The following is a 20,684-nucleotide window of genomic DNA, read 5'->3' on the forward strand; positions in this document are numbered from 1 at the left end:
CTCGCAACCATACAACATTGTTGGAACCACTATTCCTTCAAAGATACCCATTTTTGCTTTCCGAGATAATGTTCTCGACTTCCACACATTCTTCAAGGCTCCCAGGATTTTCGCCCCCTCCCCCACCCTATGATTCACTTCCGCTTCCATGGTTCCATCCGCTGCCAGATCCACTCCCAGATATCTAAAACACTTTACTTCCTCCAGTTTTTCTCCATTCAAACTTACCTCCCAATTGACTTGACCCTTAACCCTACTGTACCTAATAATCTTGCTCTTATTCACATTTACTCTTAACTTTCTTTTTTCACACACTTTACCAAACTCAGTCACCAGCTTCTGCAGTTTCTCACATGAATCAGCCACCAGCGCTGTATCATCAGCGAACAACAACTGACTCACTTCCCAAGCTCTCTCATCCACAACAGACTTCATACTTGCCCCTCTTTCCAAAACTTGCATTTACCTCCCTAACAACCCCATCCATAAACAAATTAAACAACCATGGAGACATCACACACCCCTGCCGCAAACCTACATTCACTGAGAACCAATCACTTTCCTCTCTTCCTACACGTACACATGCCTTACATCCTCGATAAAAAACAAAATATAATTCTAAATTTTCTATTTTTCTCCATACAGAAAAGAGTGTCTCATGATCAATTGTGCAATTTCAGGATTAACTCTTCAGCCTACCATCCTGTACCTATTTTTTGACAACATATACATGCAATGCTGTACACCACCATGGCAGCCTTCACACCATCTTAACCTCACCTTAGAATGTAGAGGTTCTTTTAGTTTTGTATCAATCTTCCCTCGGTTAAGCTTCACACTTTCATTCCTATGCTTTCCTACTTTTACTCTTCCCTTTTTTTCATTAACTTTCCAAATTTTATACCACCTACAGTAAAAGGACAAACTACATATTACTACCATATTACCTATCAAGCCCAGACAGCCCCTCCCCATACTTTTCTAGACCAAACATTAGGCACACAATACATATTCCTTCTTACCAGAAACAAATCAATCTAAATTTTGTCTACCCTATCATCACAGTATATGTAAATATTCATCATGATTTTATGGTTTTATATATGGATCAATTTATACACAAACTTTGATTTCTCATTATCTGTAAAAGATAAAGAGAAGCTAAAGATCTATCTTGCAAGCAATTACTAGTAACAGAAAGAGGCATACAAGAGTTGACAGAAAAAAGTATTCTTTCATCATACTCATCAGCCTAAACAACAATTACACATACAAATTAAAGCAGCAACTGTAGCTACCTTTGCAAAGAGTGTTTTGCCAGTGCCTGGTGGCCCATGAAGGAGGATGTTACGGTACATGCCTTTATTGAACTTTGTATTCTTAGTAGCTATAGCGATGTCTCTGAAAATGACATAACCACATCAGAAATTCATTCCTGTACATCAAGACTTCTAACTAGTCATTTCTAATTTGCAAAAGAGAGATGCATGCAAAATTTTCTTTGATAGAAATTAGTAATTTTATATCTTAATGACACCTAGTATAGAGAACAGTATAACTCTTCCAATGGCAAAACAGAAACCAAGCAATGTGTTATATAAAAAAAAAAATTATGTTCCACACAAAGGTTATCCTATACACATTCATTATAAAAGCCACAAGTGCAGAGAAGGAAAGAAAAACAGGAAAATAGTAATAATCAAATGATGTGGCTTAATGTGAAAAAAGTACAAATAAATCTCACTTTACAAATGCCACTAAATGAAGTAATTGCAAGAGAATTCAGCACCAAAAAGTTGTGATATATCAAACATTTTTACTTTCTGTCTGCTTAATATAACACCATTTCTTTTAAGTATATAATGGCAAGCCTTAGAATGAGATATTTCATCATTAACATAAATCTATTTATTTATACCTAAAATGCCACTTCTTAGTACTATGCAGGGTGGCCATATATTACCCTTCACAAATGCTCCTCCTTGTTTATTTTAGCAAATGTCAGCATGTTAAAAACTCTCATTGTCTTTAAATCTTCCTCTTAGTTTCCTTAACCTGCCTCTTACACATTCTCATTCATTCTTCCACCATACATTCTTTCCATATGATCAAGATACCTCTGAATTCCACCCTTCCTTTGATATGCTATCCCTTTCTCAATTCCACATCTAAAGGATTCTTAGTATTCACTCTATACCCAAAATTCAATCCAATAATCTACTTGAAAAAACAGAAACTTAATATCTTAAATTTTACTGATAATTTTTTCTTACTTGATCAAAGTTTCCCCCCATTCATGTCTGGAACAGATGAACATCTGCTATCATCCATTCTCTAGCTGTCACATATAATGCAATGAAACCACAGTTTCCCATCCACAACCACAGATCTTTCCATGGTTTATCTCAGATGCTTCATCTGCTGAAAGCATGTTGAACCCCGTATACTACAGGTTGAGCATCCCTAATCCGAAAATCCAAAATCTGAAATGCTCTAAAATCAGAAACTTTTTGAACGGCAATATGACATTACAAGTGGAAAATTCCACACCTGACCTCACCTGCCTATGCTGGGCTTGACACTGCTGGTGCCAGTTTGTTACAAACCAATGTCACTGCCACATCTACATGCATTACTCACTATGTTTTTGCTTATTCTCTGCTCTGTGATACCAAGATATTGTTGAAAATGTCAAAAAAGGCCTCCAGAGTCCATCAGTATGCTAGAAGAAGTGGATAACGAAGAAGGCTTTAACACTGATAATGAGGCTCCAGTAGTTCTGTTCAGTGACCGATAGTGAAATAGCTAAAATGGTTATGAATCAAAGGGATCGTGATAATAGAGACAATGAAGAAGACTTTGTTAACAATGCAGAAAAAGTGCCTATAGATGACAAGGTGAAAATGTGTGATGGACTTATTGAAGGACTAGAATGAAAGACTTATAGGACAAAAACCATTGTTAAGGATGCAGATGATTCTGGAGAAAATATCTAAAAAAGCCATCCAGCAGAATGCCTCCTCATCCGTAGAGGACTCACTTCCTGATCCCTCAACTTCTGATGTTCCTTCTCATGATGATGTCAAGAGTAATGTACCCTGCCCCTCAAGGTTGTCAAGCCATATGAAGTTCTAGTATTTGTTGCTGCATCTATCTTTCTTTGTAAGAAGAGATCTTTCCTTTTGGTAAGTGCAAAATATTATTTTCATGTGAAATCTGAACATCACCTAAAATGCCATGTCTGAGCATAACATGACAGGCAACAAATTTTTGTTATCATTAAATATAAAGCTACCTCTAATTATCTAAATGCTTATTTGTTTTTATATTTCAAATAAAACCTAAAAATGCAATACAGTGTACTGTCACCTTTTAATCAAAACACAGCATCGCAGGTGGAGACTGAAAACCTACAGCTTGTAGTTGTTATTGCTTAACAGCTGATACAAATATTCTGCTGATGCTACTGTGCTGTTTAGTTACCCTAAACACATTATCTTTTATTGTATTAATGGTATTTCATATTTTTTTACTGTTAAGTACTTATGTATGAATAAACGTTAGAAAATGATTGCTTATCAGTCACACATAAATTCAGAGTCAGGAATGAAGGTGATGCCAAACAACCATAGATTGTCCATATGAGTGGCTGAGGTTGTAACACCTTAGCTTTTTGATGGTTCATGTCCAAAACTATTAAAAATATTGTATGAATTACCTTCAGCCTATGTGTATAAGGTGTATGTGAAACTATTTTGTGCTTAGACTTGGGTCCCATCCCCAAGATATCTCATTATGTATATGCAAATATTCCAAAATCAAAAAATTCAAAATTCAAAACACTTCTGGTCCCAGGCCCTCTGGATAAGGGATACCCAACCTGTAAATCATTCCAGTTCACTCTATCCAGTGCAAGCCTTTCATCCTCTTACATGTTCATACCCCTAATACTTAACATCTTGCCTCCATCCTCCCATCTCCAACTTGGTCTTGCCATTCTCCTAATTCCCTCCACTGCTGACACATATATCCTTTATGTCAACCTTTCCTCACTCGTTTTCATGTCCAAACCATTTCAGAACACCCTCTTCAGCTCTCTCATCAACACTTTTTCTTTAACTGCACATCTCTCTTACCCTTTCATTACTTATTCAATCAAACCTTCTCATAACAAATATTATAATATATCCTCAAACATTTCATTCTCAACACATCCACCCTCCTCTGCAAAGCTTCATCTGCAGCCCAAGCCTCACACCCATAAAATACTTCCGGGACTACTATTCCTTCAAATATGCCCCATTTTGCCCTTCCACTGTATGATGGAGTTTTATCATATTGTGATATAACAGCCTTATATTATTCACTGCCATATTTGAAAACACTGCCATGTCCTTTGTAAAGATAAGATTTACTGTACAGTTCAATGCCTCCAGTTGGTCTGTGGTTTGCTTATACAAAACTGAATGATTCAGAAAGATTTATAAGCCTTTCATACTTTGCTCCTTCATCTACTGATACATTATTCCTTCCCTTGTCATTCATCTATATAATTATATGATCCAGTTTCTCCAATCCCTTCAATATTTCTTCAGTTTTTGTTAACATTTCACTCATCATCTAGTTTGATATTTAGTGGTATGTATGATACTAGATTTAGTGTATTAATGGCTGGGATGCTCAGCACAATTATTTCACATCTACTGTGGCTCATCTTTATTATCTGCTTTCCTTCGAGTTTAGTACTTGCACATTTTGCTACACCACCTTGTTTGAGTTTGGTTTTACCTGCTCTGAATGTTTCAAACTGTTCCAAATCTGCTTCATCTATTACTTTCTCAAAGACCCACATCTTTGTCACACTGATTAGGCCTATGTTGTTGTTCCTAGTGTATTAATTGATGGATGTTACTGGACTCCATCTGCATGGGGTTACACCATGAGTCAAAAGTAACCTTTGGTGAGGCTGAAACACTGGAAGTGCAGGTGTCTCATTCCAAAGGAATCCATCATTTCCTTGCTAATGGACACGGTGCACCCTTGAAGCTGCAGTTGCTCCTGGATAAGGAGTCCTGGAGTAACTCCAGGACCCTTTCAAGAAATCAGTGTATATTCAACACTGAAATCCACTTTTATTCTAGAGTTCTCACTGATCAGACTTTGTAAATCTATATATAATATATTTCATGGATTCAATTTTCCTTTATTTGCCTTCTGCAGGTTTCTGGACTTTATATAATAATTCATTTCATTGTCTAACTTTTTCTTCAAAGATGGATTATTCCCGATTTTCTCAGGTTCCTTGTATCATTCATGTTGTGGTTTCACTGTTGTTTTACTCTTATTTCTGCCAAGACTTTCTTTACATGGTTCTCCAATGAAAAAGGATTCCATTGCTTTGGTGTATTTCAGTAGTTGCCATATTATGGTCAATCATTTCCTGGTTCACATTTGCTCCTGGTTTCCCGTTTTGATAAGTCAAATATTTTTCATAGTTTTGCCAATACTAGTTCATACCACAATTCCATTGTGGTCTTATGTTTGATGCTAATCAGCAATTTCTAAATTCATATTCTAGTCATTCCTTGTTTTCTTGTCAGCCTTAGATATGGTCTGAAAGCCAACAAAGACCATCTAAACATAATTCCCCACATCACTAAGTAACTCACCTAACATATACATATACCTATTTGTGGCATACATGTGTGGCATTTATGGATCTAAAGAAAACACATGATAAGGCAGACACAGATGCTCTGTGGAAGGTGTTATGAATAGATAGTGTGGGAGTAAAGTTCCTAGAAAGAGTAATTTTTTTTCCTGCTTGATCACAATTTCTTGTATTAGTGGGGTAGTGCCAGGACAGACAGAAAGGCCACATCTGCTCACATTTGTTCTCTTGCTGGCATGTGTATTGCACTGTAAATAACTACCCATCCATAACCAGGCCACACATACTTTTCAAGACAGGTTTTTCACTTTCTCCAAAATCTGTGAACACTTTCCCTTGTCTTTTCTTTTTCTGTTTCATAATTCTCTCTATATTTCAATTAAGGCCAGGCCTTGATGTGGACTTATGTCCCTGACTGGAGCCTTCAACATGAAAAAAAAAAATTCTCTTGCATTTTGTAGGAGGGGACTGAGATTGACAAGGGTGAAGAGACTGGAAATCCTCCCCTCCTTTGTTAAATCTTTAAAAAGGGGAACAGTAGAGGTAATCAAGCAAGAATTTTTCCTAAAAGGCTCAGTCATTTGTCCCAGGTGCCACCTTGCAAAAGCAGGAAGGTGCAAGCAGGATATTTTACCAAAATTTCGACTTACAGTCTTACATCTTTTGATTCCACTCACTGCACTGGGAGAGGGTGGGAATACAAGGTACTACATGGAATGGATTAAACAGATGAGACACCTTACTAAGTTCATATGATGATTTCATATTCTAATGATGACATTAATGCAATTACAATACATGAATTATTTCTCACCGCACTCTTTCCTCCACACTTGGATTGAGAATAACACCTTCTAAAACATCTTCAGGTTTCTTTTGAATTTTCTTTATAGTTTGTACTGGATGGCGTACAGCATCAAAGGGACTGACCCGTGATGTTTCACGAATTAAAGATGGCTTAGCTGTTGACAAAAACAGTGTTGTTACTTGACTGGACACTACTAACTGCACTGTGTGCACATAATTTGAAAAACAAAAAGGATTAAACTAATTATCTGAGGCATATCATGTTCAAAGATCACTATCAAATCCAGCTTTAATGGATGACAATGCCATCTATCTATCAATTCCTTAATACTAGTTACTATACTAAAAGAAAAGATGCTAATTAAAAACCTTTGTAAAAGAATGCAATCATCAGTCTAAGACACCTATCAAAATATAAACATGTACAAAACAATTTTGCATCCTTTACCTGGGTATTATTAAAACTAAATATTTTCAAACTGTTTGCACAATAACGAACATCAACACATTAAAACATTAGTTCTCTATCCTAAAGTCATCAATTCTTATGATGAGCAATGTCAACACATTAAAACATTAGTTCTCTATCCTAAAGTCATCAATTCTTACACATATCTTTAGAGAATCATGGAATATCTTCTTCAGTGTACATTCTAAGAAATACGTGGGAAGTATTCTTTCACCCTCATCCCCAGGGATAGTATATATACATTCACTGATGCAGGAAACGGCTATCAAGTATCATAATAAAAAATAATATATATATAATTATTTATTTCATTTACCATACTTAATCGTTGTTTCCTATGTCATCGAGGTAGCGCCAGAAAACAGACGAAGAATGGCCTAACCACTCATATACACATAAACATACATTAATGTCCAAACACGCACATATACATTCATATACATGTCAACGTATACATACACAGACACAGACATATATACACACGCACACATTCATACTTGCTGCCTTCATCCATTCCTGTCGCTACCCCTGCCACACAGGAAATATTATTGCTACCCCCCACTCCAGCAAGGTAGTGCCAGGAAAACAGACAAAAAAGGCCACATCTGTCCAAATTCAGTCTCTAGCTGTCATGAGTAATGCACCAAAACCACAGCTCCCTATCCATATCCAGGCCCTACAGACTTTCACATGGTTTACTCCCAGACATTTCACATACCTTGGTTCAGTCCAGTGACAGCATGTCGACCCCAGTATACTAAATCGTTCCAATTCACTCTATTCCTTGCCCACCTCTCACTCTCCTGTATGTTCAGGCCCCGATCACACAAAATCTTTTTCACTCCACCCTTCCACCTCCAATTTGGTCTCATGCTTTTCCATGTTCCCTCAACCTCTGACACATATATCCTCTTTGTTAATCTTTCCTCACTCATTCTCTCCATATGCCCGAACAATTTCAACACACCCTATTCTGCTCACTCAACCATACTCATTATATATTTCCACATACCTCTGTTACCCTTTACTTACTTAATTGGTCAAACCACCTCACACGACATATTGTTCTCAAACATTTCATTTCCAACACTTCCCAGGCCCTCTCATCCACAACAGACTGCATAATTGCCCCTCTCTCCAAAACTCTTGCATTCACCTCCCTAACAACCCCATCCATAAGCAAATTAAGCAACCATGAAGACATCACACACCCCTGCCACAAACCGACATTCACTGAGAAACAATCACATTCCTCTCATCCTACTCGAACATATGCTTTACATCCTTGATAAAAACTTATCACTGCTTCTGGCAACTTACCTCCCACACCATATATTCTTAATACCTTCCACAGAGCATCTCTATCAACTCCATCATAAGCCCTCTCTAGATCCATAAATGCTACATACAAATCCATTTGTTTTACAAAGTATTTCTCACATACAGCGCTGGTGGCTGATTCATGCAGAAGCTGGTGACTGAGTTTGGTAAAGTGTGTGAAAGAAGAAAGTTAAGAGTAAATGTGAATAAGAGCAAGGTTATTAGGTACAGTAGGGTTGACGGTCAAGTCAATTGGGAGGTAAGTTTGAATGGAGAAAAACTGGAGGAAGTAAAGTGTTTTAGATATCTGGGAGTGGATCTGGCAGCGGATGGAACCATGGAAGCGGAAGTGAATCATAGGGTGGGGGAGGGGGCGAAAATCCTGGGAGCCTTGAAGAATGTGTGGAAGTCAAGAACATTATCTCGGAAAGCAAAAATGGCTATGTTTGAAGGAATAATGTTGTATGGTTGCGAGGCGTGGGCTATGGATAGAGTTGTGCGCAGGAGGGTGGATGTGCTGGAAATGAGATGTTTGAGGACAATGTGTGGTGTGAGGTGGTTTGATCGAGTAAGTAATGTAAGGGTAAGAGAGATGTGTGGAAATAAAAAGAGCGTGGTTGAGAGAGCAGAAGAGGGTGTTTTGAAATGGTTTGGGCACATGGAGAGAATGAGTGAGGAAAGATTGACCAAGAGGATATATGTGTCGGAGGTGGAGGGAACGAGGAGAAGTGGGAGACCAAATTGGAGGTGGAAAGATGGAGTGAAAAAGATTTTGTGTGATCGGGGCCTGAACATGCAGGAGGGTGAAAGGAGGGCAAGGAATAGAGTGAATTGGATCGATATGGTATACCGGGGTTGACGTGCTGTCAGTGGATTGAATCAGGGCATGTGAAGCGTCTGGGGTAAACCATGGAAAGTTGTGTGGGGCCTGGATGTGGAAAGGGAGCTGTGGTTTCAGGCATGATTGCATGACAGCTAGAGACTGAGTGTGAAAGAATGGGGCCTTTGTTGTCTTTTCCTAGTGCTACCTCGCACACATGAGGGGGGAGGGGGATGGTATTCCATGTGTGGCGAGGTGGCGATGGGAATGAATAAAGGCAGACAGTGTGAATTGTGTGCATGGGTATATATGTATGTGTCTGTGTGTGTATATATATGTGTACATTGAGATATATAGGCATGTATATTTGCGTGTGTGGACGTGTATGTATATACACTGTGTATGGGGGTGGGTTGGGCCATTTCTTTCGTCTGTTTCCTTGCGCTACCTCGCAAACGCGGGAGACAGCGACAAAGCAAAATAAAATATAATAATATTCTCACATACATTCTTCAAAGCAAATACCTGATCCACACATCCTCTACCATTTCTGAAACCACACTGCTCTTCCCCCTCTTCAATCTTCACCCTCTCAATCAATACCCTCCCATATAATTTCCCATGAATACTCAACAAACTTATACCTCTGTAATTTGAACACTCACCTTTATCCCCTTTGCCTTTGTACAACGGCACTATACATGCATTCCGCCAATTCTCAGGCACTTCACCATGAGCCATACATACATTAAATATCCTTACCAACCAGTCAACAACACATCCACTTTTTTAATAAATTCCACTGCAATACCATCCAAACCCGCTGCCTTGCCGGCTTTCATCTTCCGCAAAAGCTTTTAGTACCTCTTCTCTGTTTACCAAATCCTTCTCCCTAACCCTCTCACTTCGCACACCACCTCGACCAAAACACCCTATATCTGCCACTCTATCACCTAACACATTCAACAAACCTTCAAAATACTCACTCCATCTTCTCACATCACTATTACTTGTTATTACCTCCCCATTAGCCCCCTTCACCGATGTTCCCATTTGTTCTCTTGTCTTGCGCACTTTATTTACCTCCTTCTAAAACATCTTTTTATTCTCCCTAAAATTTAATGATACTCTCTTACCCCAACTCTCATTTGCCCTCTTTTTCACCTCTTGCACCTTTCTCTTGGCCTTCTGCCTCTTTCTTTTATACATCTCCCAGTCATTTGCATTATTTCCCAACAAAAATCATCCAAATGCCTCTCTCTTCTCTTTCACTGATAATCTTACTTCTTCATCCCACCACTCACTACCCTTTCTAATCTGCCGACCTTCCATGCTTCTCGTGCCAAATGTAGCTTTTGCGCAAGCCATCACTGTTTCCCTAAATACATCCCATTTCTCCCCCACTCCCCTTACGTCCTTTGCGGGGAGAGGGGGTGTCATTTCATGTGTGGCAGGGTGGCGACGGGAATGAATAAAGGCAGCAAGTATGAATTATGTGCATGTGTATATATGTATATGTCTGTGTATGTATATACATATATGTATACGTTGAATTGTATAAGTATGTATATGTGCGTGTGTGGATGTGTATGTATATAAATGTGTATGTAGGTGGGTTGGGCCATTCTTTCGTCTGTTTCCTTGTGCTACCTCTGTAACGCGTGAGACAGCAACAAAGTAAAATAAATATAAATGAATAAATCTACATATATATGAGTATTTATCTACATGTCTATATATGTGTATGTACTTATATGTGTATTGTTGATATGTATGTGTATATGTATGTAAATGTTTGATGGCATAGTAGTTCCAATGATGTGTGGGTGTGAGACAATGGCCCTAGATAGAAAAAAAGAACTATGGAAAAGGGTAAATGTGTTGGAAATGACATGTCTGCGGACAATATATGGTACAAAGAAATAAGAAATGAGTAAGAAAGAGGTGTGGTAGTAAGGGAAGTATGAGAGAGCTGAAGAGAGTACGATGAAATGGCTTTGACATATGGAAAGGATGGGAGATGAAAGGATGACTAAGTGGGTATACATGGCAAATATGGAGGAAACAAGGAAAAGGGGGACACTATGGAGATGAAAGGATAGAATGAAAGATGTTTCGAGTGTTCAGAGCCTAAACATGCAAGGTGTGAGGTGTGCCAGGGATATAGTGAATTGGTGTGGTGTATTATACAAGAAGCAATGTGCTGTCAATGGGCTGAACTAGGGTACATGAAACAGTCAGGGTATATGAAAGAGACCTTAATATGTTACATGGAAGTAGGTAAAGTGCTAAGTTATTGTACATCTACCTGTAGTACTTAAGTCATGATTTTACCTAGTCTGGCTTCCACAAATCTGAACATGATGCCCAGTGAACCTTTGGCAGCATAATATCCTGCAGTAAGAGCTACCAACCCTGCAACTGCTGCCTGGATCTTGGCTGGCTCACTAAGAAATGCATCTATGCCAGTTCCAACTGCTGCACCAGCTGTTCTGTAAGATAAATGAAAGACAATTATCAGTTCAACTCTATCTGTATAAACAAGAGTAATCTTTTCTAAATTTATACAGTTGTATTTCAAAATGTACAAAGTGAAAAAGACCCTTCTTTACAAGTTGTTGGCTGATTAACCTGTTTCTTGTTTGTACGTTGTTGGAGTGTGTGACAGAGTGTAAGGAAGTAAATTCTAGATTGATGTGGGCAAAACTGAAAGTGGATTGAGAGAGATGGGTGATTATTGGTGCTTATGTATCTGGTCATGAGAAGAAAGATCACTAGAGTATTGAGTGAGTGTATCAGCAGCTTTGATGCATGAGACCGGATATTAGTGATGGGTGTTTTAAATGCAAAAGTGAGTAATGCGGCAGCTGAGGGTACAGTTGGTGTACATGGGGTATTCACTGTTGTGAATGGAAATGGTGAAGAGCTTGTGGATTTGTGTGCTGAAAAATAGACTAGTGATTGGGAAATCATGGTTTAAAAAGAGAGATACACATAGGGAGAGATGGTCAAAGGACATCATTAGATTACACATTAATTGATAGGCATGTAAAAGAGAGACTTTTGGATGTTAATGTGCTGAGAGGAACAGTTGGTGGAATGTCTGACTGCTATCTTGTGGAGGTAACGGTAAAGATTTGTAGAGGTTTTCAAAAAAGAAGAGAGAATGCTTGGGAAAAGAGAATTGTGAGAGTAAGTGAGCTTGGAAAGGAGACTTTTTTGAGGAAGTACCAGGAGAGATTGAGTGTAGAATGGCAAAAGGAGAGAGCAAATGACGTGAGGGGAGTGGATGAGGAATGGGTTGTAATTAGGGAAGCAGTGATGGCATGTGCATAAGTTGCATGTGGAATGAGAAAGCTGGGATGTGGGCAGATTAGAAAGGGCAGTGAGCAGAGGGATGAGAAGTAAATGAAAGAGAAAAGAGAAGCATTTGCATGATACATACAAGAAGGAGTAAAATTATTGGGAGATGTATGAAAGAAAGTGGCAGGAAGTCAAGAAGAAGGTCAAAGGTTGAAAAAGAGGGCAAACGAGAGCTGGGGTGAGAGAGTATCATTAAACTTTAGGGAGAATAAAAAGATGTTTTGGAAGAAGGTAAATAACATGCATGAGACAGCTTTGATGCATGAGACCGGATATTAGTGATGGGTGTTTTAAAAGCAAAAGTGAGTAATGTGGCAGCTGAGGGTACAGTTGGTGTACATGGGGTATTCACTGTTGTGAATGGAAATGGTGAAGAGCTTGTGGATTTGTGTGCTGAAAAATAGACTAGTGATTGGGAAATCATGGTTTAAAAAGAGAGATACACATAGGGAGAGATGGTCAAAGGACATCATTAGATTACGCATTAATTGATAGGCATGTAAAAGAGAGACTTTTGGATGTTAATGTGCTGAGAGGAACAGTTGGTGGAATGTCTGACTGCTATCTTGTGGAGGTAAGGGTAAAGATTTGTAGAGGTTTTCAAAAAAGAAGAGAGAATGCTTGGGAAAAGAGAATTGTGAGAGTAAGTGAGCTTGGAAAGGAGACTTTTTTGAGGAAGTACCAGGAGAGATTGAGTGTAGAATGGCAAAAGGAGAGAGCAAATGACGTGAGGGGAGTGGATGAGGAATGGGTTGTAATTAGGGAAGCAGTGATGGCATGTGCATAAGTTGCATGTGGAATGAGAAAGCTGGGATGTGGGCAGATTAGAAAGGGCAGTGAGCAGAGGGATGAGAAGTAAATGAAAGAGAAAAGAGAAGCATTTGGATGATACATACAAGAAGGAGTAAAATTATTGGGAGATGTATGAAAGAAAGTGGCAGGAAGTCAAGAAGAAGGTCAAAGGTTGAAAAAGAGGGCAAACGAGAGCTGGGGTGAGAGAGTATCATTAAACTTTAGGGAGAATAAAAAGATGTTTTGGAAGAAGGTAAATAACATGCATGAGACAGCTTTGATGCATGAGACCGGATATTAGTGATGGGTGTTTTAAATGCAAAAGTGAGTAATGTGGCAGCTGAGGGTACAGTTGGTGTACATGGGGTATTCACTGTTGTGAATGGAAATGGTGAAGAGCTTGTGGATTTGTGTGCTGAAAAATAGACTAGTGATTGGGAAATCATGGTTTAAAAAGAGAGATACACATAGGGAGAGATGGTCAAAGGACATCATTAGATTATGCATTAATTGATAAGCATGTAAAAGAGAGACTTTTGGATGTTAATGTGCTGAGAGGAACAGTTGGTGGAATGTCTGACTGCTATCTTGTGGAGGTAAGGGTAAAGATTTGTAGAGGTTTTCAAAAAAGAAGAGAGAATGCTTGGGAAAAGAGAATTGTGAGAGTAAGTGAGCTTGGAAAGGAGACTTTTTTGAGGAAGTACCAGGAGAGATTGAATGTAGAATGGCAAAAGGAGAGAGCAAATGACGTGAGGGGAGTGGATGAGGAATGGGTTGTAATTAGGGAAGCAGTGATGGCATGTGCATAAGTTGCATGTGGAATGAGAAAGCTGGGATGTGGGCAGATTAGAAAGGGCAGTGAGCAGAGGGATGAGAAGTAAATGAAAGAGAAAAGAGAAGCATTTGCATGATACATACAAGAAGGAGTAAAATTATTGGGAGATGTATGAAAGAAAGTGGCAGGAAGTCAAGAAGGTCAAAGGGTGAAAAAGAGGGCAAACGAGAGCTGGGGTGAGAGAGTATCATTAAACTTTAGGGAGAATAAAAAGATGTTTTGGAAGAAGGTAAATAACATGCATGAGACATGAGAAAAAATGGGAACACCAGTGAAGGGGGGAAGGGGGAAAGTGATAACAGGTAGTGATAAAGAGAGGAGATGGAGTGAGTATTTTGAAGGTTTGTTGAATGTGTTTGATGACAGAGTGGCAGATGTAGGGTGTTTTTGGTCAGGGTGGTGGTGTGTGAAGCGAGAGGGATCAGGGAGAATGGTTTGGTTAAGACAGGTGTCGAAAGACTTGTGGAAGATGAACTCCAGCGAGGTGGCAGGTTTGGATGGTATTGAAGTTGAATTCATTAAGAAAAGGGGTGACTGTGTTGTTGTTTGGTTGGTATGGATGGTACTGAAGTAGAATTCATTAAGAAAAGGGGTGACTGTATTGTTGTCTGGTTGGTATGGATATTCAATGTATGTATGGATCATGGTGAAGCGCATGATGATTGACAGAATGCATGCACAGTGCTCCTGTACAAGGTCACAAGGGATAAAGGTGAGTGTTCAGATTACAGAGGCATAAGATTCTTGAGTATTCCTTGAAATTTGTATGGGAGGGTACTGATGGAGAAGGTGAAGGCATGTACAGAGCAACAGATCACGGAGGAGCAGTGTGGTTTCAGAAGTGGTTGAGGATGTGTGGATCAGGTGTTTGCTTTGAAATATGAGAAATACTTAGAAAAACAGATGGAAATGTGTGTAGCAATTATCATGGATCTGAAGAAGGCATATGACAGGGTTGACAGAGATCCTTTGTGGAAGGTCTTAAGAGTATTATGGTGTGGGAGGTAAGCTGTTAGAAGCAGAGATGTTTTTACTGAGGGTGTAAGGCAAGTGTATGAGTAGGAAGAGAGGAGAGTGACTGGTTCCCAGTGAAGGCTGGTCTTTGGCAGGGGTTTGTGATGTCTCCATGGTTGTTTTATATGTTTATGGATGGTGTGGTTGGGAGGTAAATGCAAGAGTTTTGGAGAGAGGGGTGAGTATGCAGTCTATTATGGATGAGAGGGCCTGGGAAGTGAGTCACTTGTTGTTTGCTGAAGATACTGCACTGGTTGCTGAATTAAGAAACTACGGAAGTTGGTGACTGAGTTTGGAAAAGTGCGTGGAAGGAGAAAGTTGAGAGTAAATGTGAATAAGAGCAAGGTTATTATGTTCAGCAGGGTTGACGGGCAAGTTAGTTGGGATGCAAGTTTGAATGGAGAAAAATTGGAGAAAGTGAGGTGTTTTAGATATCTGGGATTGGACTTAGCAGCAAATGAAACCATGGAACCGGAATTGAATCATAGGGTGGGGAAGTGGGAGAAGGTTCTGGGAGCAATAAGGAATGTGTGTAAAGAGAGAATGTTATCTCAGAGAGGAAAAATGGGTATGTTTGAAGGAATAGTAGTTCCAACAATACTACATGGTTGTGAGGCATAGGCTATAGATAGAGTTGTATGGTTCCGTCAATATTATATGGCTGCAAGGAATGGGGTATTGACAGAGTTGTATGAAGGAGGGTGGATGTGTTGGAAATTTAATGGTTGAGGACAATATGTGATGTGAGGTGGTTTGATCAAGTAAGTAAGGAAAGGGTGGGGTCTGAAATGGATGAAGGCAAGCAAGTATGAATATACACTTGTATCTATGTACATATCTGTATATGTGTATGTATATAAGAAAACAGACAAAAGAAATGGCCCAACCCACCCCCATACACAATGTATACACACACACGTCCACACATGCAAATATACATACCTATACATCTCAATGTACACATATATATACATACACAGACACATACATATATACCCATGCACACAATTCACACTGTCTGCCCCCATTCACTCCCATCGCCACCTCGCCACACATGTAATAAAATCTCCCTTCCCCCTCATGTGTGCGAGGTAGTGCTAGGAAAAGACAACAAAGGCCCCATTCGTTCACACTGTCTCTAGCTGTCATGTAATAATGCACTGAAACCACACCTCCCTTTCCACATCCAGGCCTCACAGAACTTTCCATGGTTTACCCCAAATGCTTCACATGCCCTGGTTCAATCCATTGACAGCACGTTGGCCCCAGTATACCACATCGTTCCAATTCACTCTATTCTTTGCACGCCTTTCACCCTCCTGCATATTCAGGTCCCGATCACTCAAAATCTTTTTCACTCCATCTTTCCACCTCCAATTGGGTCTCCCACTTCTCCTCGTTCCCTCCACCTCTGACACATATATCCTCTTTGTCAATCTTTCCTCACTCATTCTCTCCATGTGACAAAACCATTTCAAAACACCATCTTCTGCTCTCTCAACCACACTCTTTTTATTACCACACATCTCTCTTACCCTTTCATTACTTTTTGTCCTCAAACATCTCATTTCTAGCACATCCACCCTTCTCTGCACAACTCTATCTATAGCCCACGCCTCGCAACCATATAACATTGTTGGAACCACTATTCCTTCAAACATACCCATTTCTGCTTTCCAAGATAATGTTCTCGACTTCCACACATTTTCAATGCTCCCAGAACTTTCGCCCCCTCCCCCATCCTATGATTCACTTCTGCTTCCACAGTTCCATCCGCTGCCAAATCCACTCCCAGATATCTAAAACAATTCACTTCCTCCAGTTTTTCTCCATTCAGACTTACCTCCCAACTGACGTCCCTCAACTCTACTATATCTAATAACCTTGCTCTTATTCACATTTACTCTCAGCTTTCTTCTTTCACACACTTCACCAAACTCAGTCACAGCTTCTGCAGTTTCTCACCCGAATCAGCCACCAGCGCTGTATCATCAGCGAGCAACAACTGACTAACTTCCCAAGCTCTCTCACATCCACAACAGACTGCATACTTGCCCCTCTTTCCAAAACTCTTGCATTTACCTCCCCAACAACCCCATCCACAAACAAATTAAACAACCATGGAGACATCACGCACCCCTGCCGCAACACCAACGTTCACTGAGAACCAATCACTTTCCTCTCTTCCTACTCGTACACATGCCTTATATCCTCGATAAAAACTTTTCACTGCTTCTTGTGTGTGTGTGTGTACATAAGAGGATGGTTTGTTCTTCTGTTTCCTGGCACTACCTAGCTAATGAGGGGAACGGCAATCAAGTATAATATAAAAATAAAAATAAAAATATCAAGAAGAAAAGTCATGTCAAACTTACTTTATTGATGAAAGTATAGTTTCTCGTTTTTCTGCCAAAGACTTCAGGGTAGTTTCCCGATCCTCAGCAGCTCGCACTCGTATCTGCTCAAGAGTTAGATCTTGGTTTTCCCGTTCTACCTTAGCTTTGGCTCCCATTTCTGCCTCCAACCTCTTCAAGTCATACTTATGACGCTGTTCCAGTTCATGTTCAATGGTAGCTGAAAAAAGTGAAAAGAATAGGGATTAGAAGATGCAGGATGTGTAAGTCAAGCTATCTCTGTGTAAATAAACAAAGTACTTAGAAAGAGGCGAGTCCCATGAAGCATTCATGGTCATAAATAAGGCATAAGATAAACACTAACATTCAAAATAGGTAACAAGTCCCTATCCAGAAAATATCACTCAATCAGCTTAATCTTTGTAGAAGGTACACACAAGGAAAACATCATTTGAAACAAGATTTCGAAGTCATTTAAAGGATTACCATTCAAACGACAATACTCAGCTAATATAACAACTGGAAAAAGTCACATCGCTCCCATAATAAGCCCTGACAAAAACTCAAAAATGGGAAATGCTGTAGTGGAGAGTGATCTAGGAAACTTTAAATATAAAAATGAGCACAGCAAGTGACAAAGACACTGATCAATGTATGGAAGGAAGAGTAAGTGGAGGCCAGGAAATGGTAAGCACAGACATGAAAACCACATTGCTCCTTCCCAGTCTGATGCTTTCAACATGCCTTCATCTTCTCAATCAATACCATCCCACATAATTTCCCAGGTATACTTAACAAACTTATGCCTCTGTAGTTGGAACACTAATCTTTATCTCCTTTGCCTGTATACAATGGCACTATACACACATTCCTCCAATCCTCAGGTACTTCATCATGATCCATAAAGACACTGAATATCCTTAGCAACCAATCAACAACACAATCAACCCCTTCCTTAATAAATTCAACTGTAATACCATCGAATCCCGCCGTCTTGCCAGATTTTATCTTTCACAAGGCTTTAACCTCCTCTTCTTTTTTCACCAAACCATTTATCTTTCAAAAGGCTTTAACCACCTCTTCTCTTTTCACCAAACCACTCTCCCTGACTCTCTCACCTCGAATACCACCCTGGCCTAAACACCCTACATTTGCCACTCTATCGTCAAACACATTTGACAATCCTCCAAAATACTCGCTCTATTTCCTCCTCTGCATCACTACCTGTTATCACTTCCCCTTCTTCTCCTTTCACCAATATCCCCATTTGATCTCTTGTTTTCGCACATTATTCAACTTTTTCCAAAACATCTTTTTATTCTCCCTAAAGTTTAATAATACTTTCACCTCAACTCTCAATTGCCCTCTTTTTCAACCCCTGCATCTTCCTCTTGACCTCCTGCTGCTTTCTTTTATACATCTCCCAATCATTTGCACTCATTCCTTGTAGTACTGATCAAATGCCTCTCTTTTCTCTTTCACTAGCAACTTTACTTTATTGTCCTACCTACCATCGTCATACATACACATACGTACATACATGCACATACACATCTTTTTTTATCACACTTAGTCGCTGTCCCTCGTGTTAGTGAGGTAGCACAAGGAAACAAACAAGAGAATGGCCCAACCCACCAATATACAAATGTATATACATAAATGCCCACCCACACACATATACATACCTACACATTTCAATGTATACATACATATACATACACAGACATATACATATATACACATATACATATTCATACTTCATGCCTTCATCCATTCCTGTTGTCACCATGCAACACATGAAATGGCACCCCCCTTCCTCTGCGCATGCACAAGGTAGTGCTAGGCAAAGAGAACAAAGGCCACATTCATTCACACTCAGTCTTTAGCTGCCATGTGTAATGCACCGAAACCACAGCTCCCTTTCTACATCCAGGCCCTACAAACCTTTCCATGGTTTACCTCAGACGCTTCACATGCCCTGGTTCCATCCATTGACAGCACATCAACCCCGGTACACCGTATCGTTCAAATTCACTTTATTCCTTGCACGCCTTTTACCCTCCCTGTATGTTCAAGCCCCGATCACTCAGAATCTTTTTCACTACATCCTTTCATCTCCAATTTGGTCTCCCACTTCTCCTCATTCCCTCCACCTCTGACAAATATATCCTCTTTGTCAATCTTTCCTCACTCATTCTCTCCATGTGACCAAACGATTTCAATACACCCTCTTCTGCTCTCTCAACCACACTCTTTTTATTACCACACATCTCCCTTACCCTTTCATTACTTACTTGATCAAATGACCTCACACCACATATTGCCCTCAAACTTCTCATTTCCAACACATCCACCCACCTCCGCACAACCCTATCTATAGCCCATGCCTCACAACAATATAACATTGTTTGAACCACTATTCCCTTAAATATACCCATTTTTGCTCTCTGAGATAACGTTCTCGCCTTCCACACACTCTTCAACGCTCCCAGAACCTTTGCCCCATCCCCCATCCTGTGACTCACTTATGCTTCCATAGTGCCATCCGCTGCCAAATCCACTCCCAGATATCTAAAACAATTCACTTCCTCAAGTTTTTCTCCATTCACACTTACCTCCCAATTTACCTGTCCCTCAACCCTACTGAACCTAATGACCTTGCCCTTATTCACATTTACTCTCATCTTTCTTCTTTCACACATTTTACCAAACTCAGTCACAAACTTCTGCAGTTTCTAACCTGAATCAGCCATCAGCGCTGAATCATCAGCGAACAACAACTGACTCACTTTCCAAGCCCTCTTATACACAACAGAATGCATACTTGCCAGTCTCTCCAAAACTCTTGCATTCACCTCCCTAACAACCCCATCCATAAACAAATTAAACAAACATGGAGACATCATGCACCCCAGCCACAAACCGACATTCACTGGGAACCAATCACTTTCCTCTCTTCCTACTTGTACACATGCCTTACATCCTTGATAAAAACTTTTCACTGCGGCAGATTTGGCTGGTATTGCAGTAGAACTTATTAAAAAAGGGGGTGACTGTGTTGTTGACTGGTTGGTAAGGATATTCAATGTATGTATGGTTCATGGTAAAGTGCCTGAGGATTGGCAGAATGCATGCATAGTGCTATTGTACAAAGGCAATAAATATGAGTGTTCAAATTACAGAGGTATAAGTTTGTTGAGTATTCCTGGGAAATTATATGGGAGGGTATTGATTGAGAG

At 39.7% G+C, this 20,684-nt stretch overlaps 1 protein-coding gene across 1 annotated transcript in view; it reads right to left on the reverse strand.

Annotated features, from left to right (window-relative positions):
* Positions 1 to 20,684, reverse strand: part of bor (ATPase family AAA domain containing bor) — a 68,082-nt gene that overhangs the window by 25,974 nt on the left and 21,424 nt on the right. Inside the window, exons 6-9 of the mRNA XM_071689462.1 lie at positions 17,467 to 17,665; positions 11,422 to 11,579; positions 6,486 to 6,633; positions 1,299 to 1,401 (exon numbers count right to left, since the gene is read on the reverse strand). Coding sequence (XP_071545563.1) covers positions 1,299 to 1,401; positions 6,486 to 6,633; positions 11,422 to 11,579; positions 17,467 to 17,665 — 608 coding nt within the window. The remainder of the gene's footprint in view (positions 1 to 1,298; positions 1,402 to 6,485; positions 6,634 to 11,421; positions 11,580 to 17,466; positions 17,666 to 20,684) is intronic.

This window comes from Panulirus ornatus, chromosome 1, assembly GCF_036320965.1.
Source record: "Panulirus ornatus isolate Po-2019 chromosome 1, ASM3632096v1, whole genome shotgun sequence".
Lineage (NCBI taxonomy): Eukaryota > Metazoa > Arthropoda > Malacostraca > Decapoda > Palinuridae > Panulirus > Panulirus ornatus.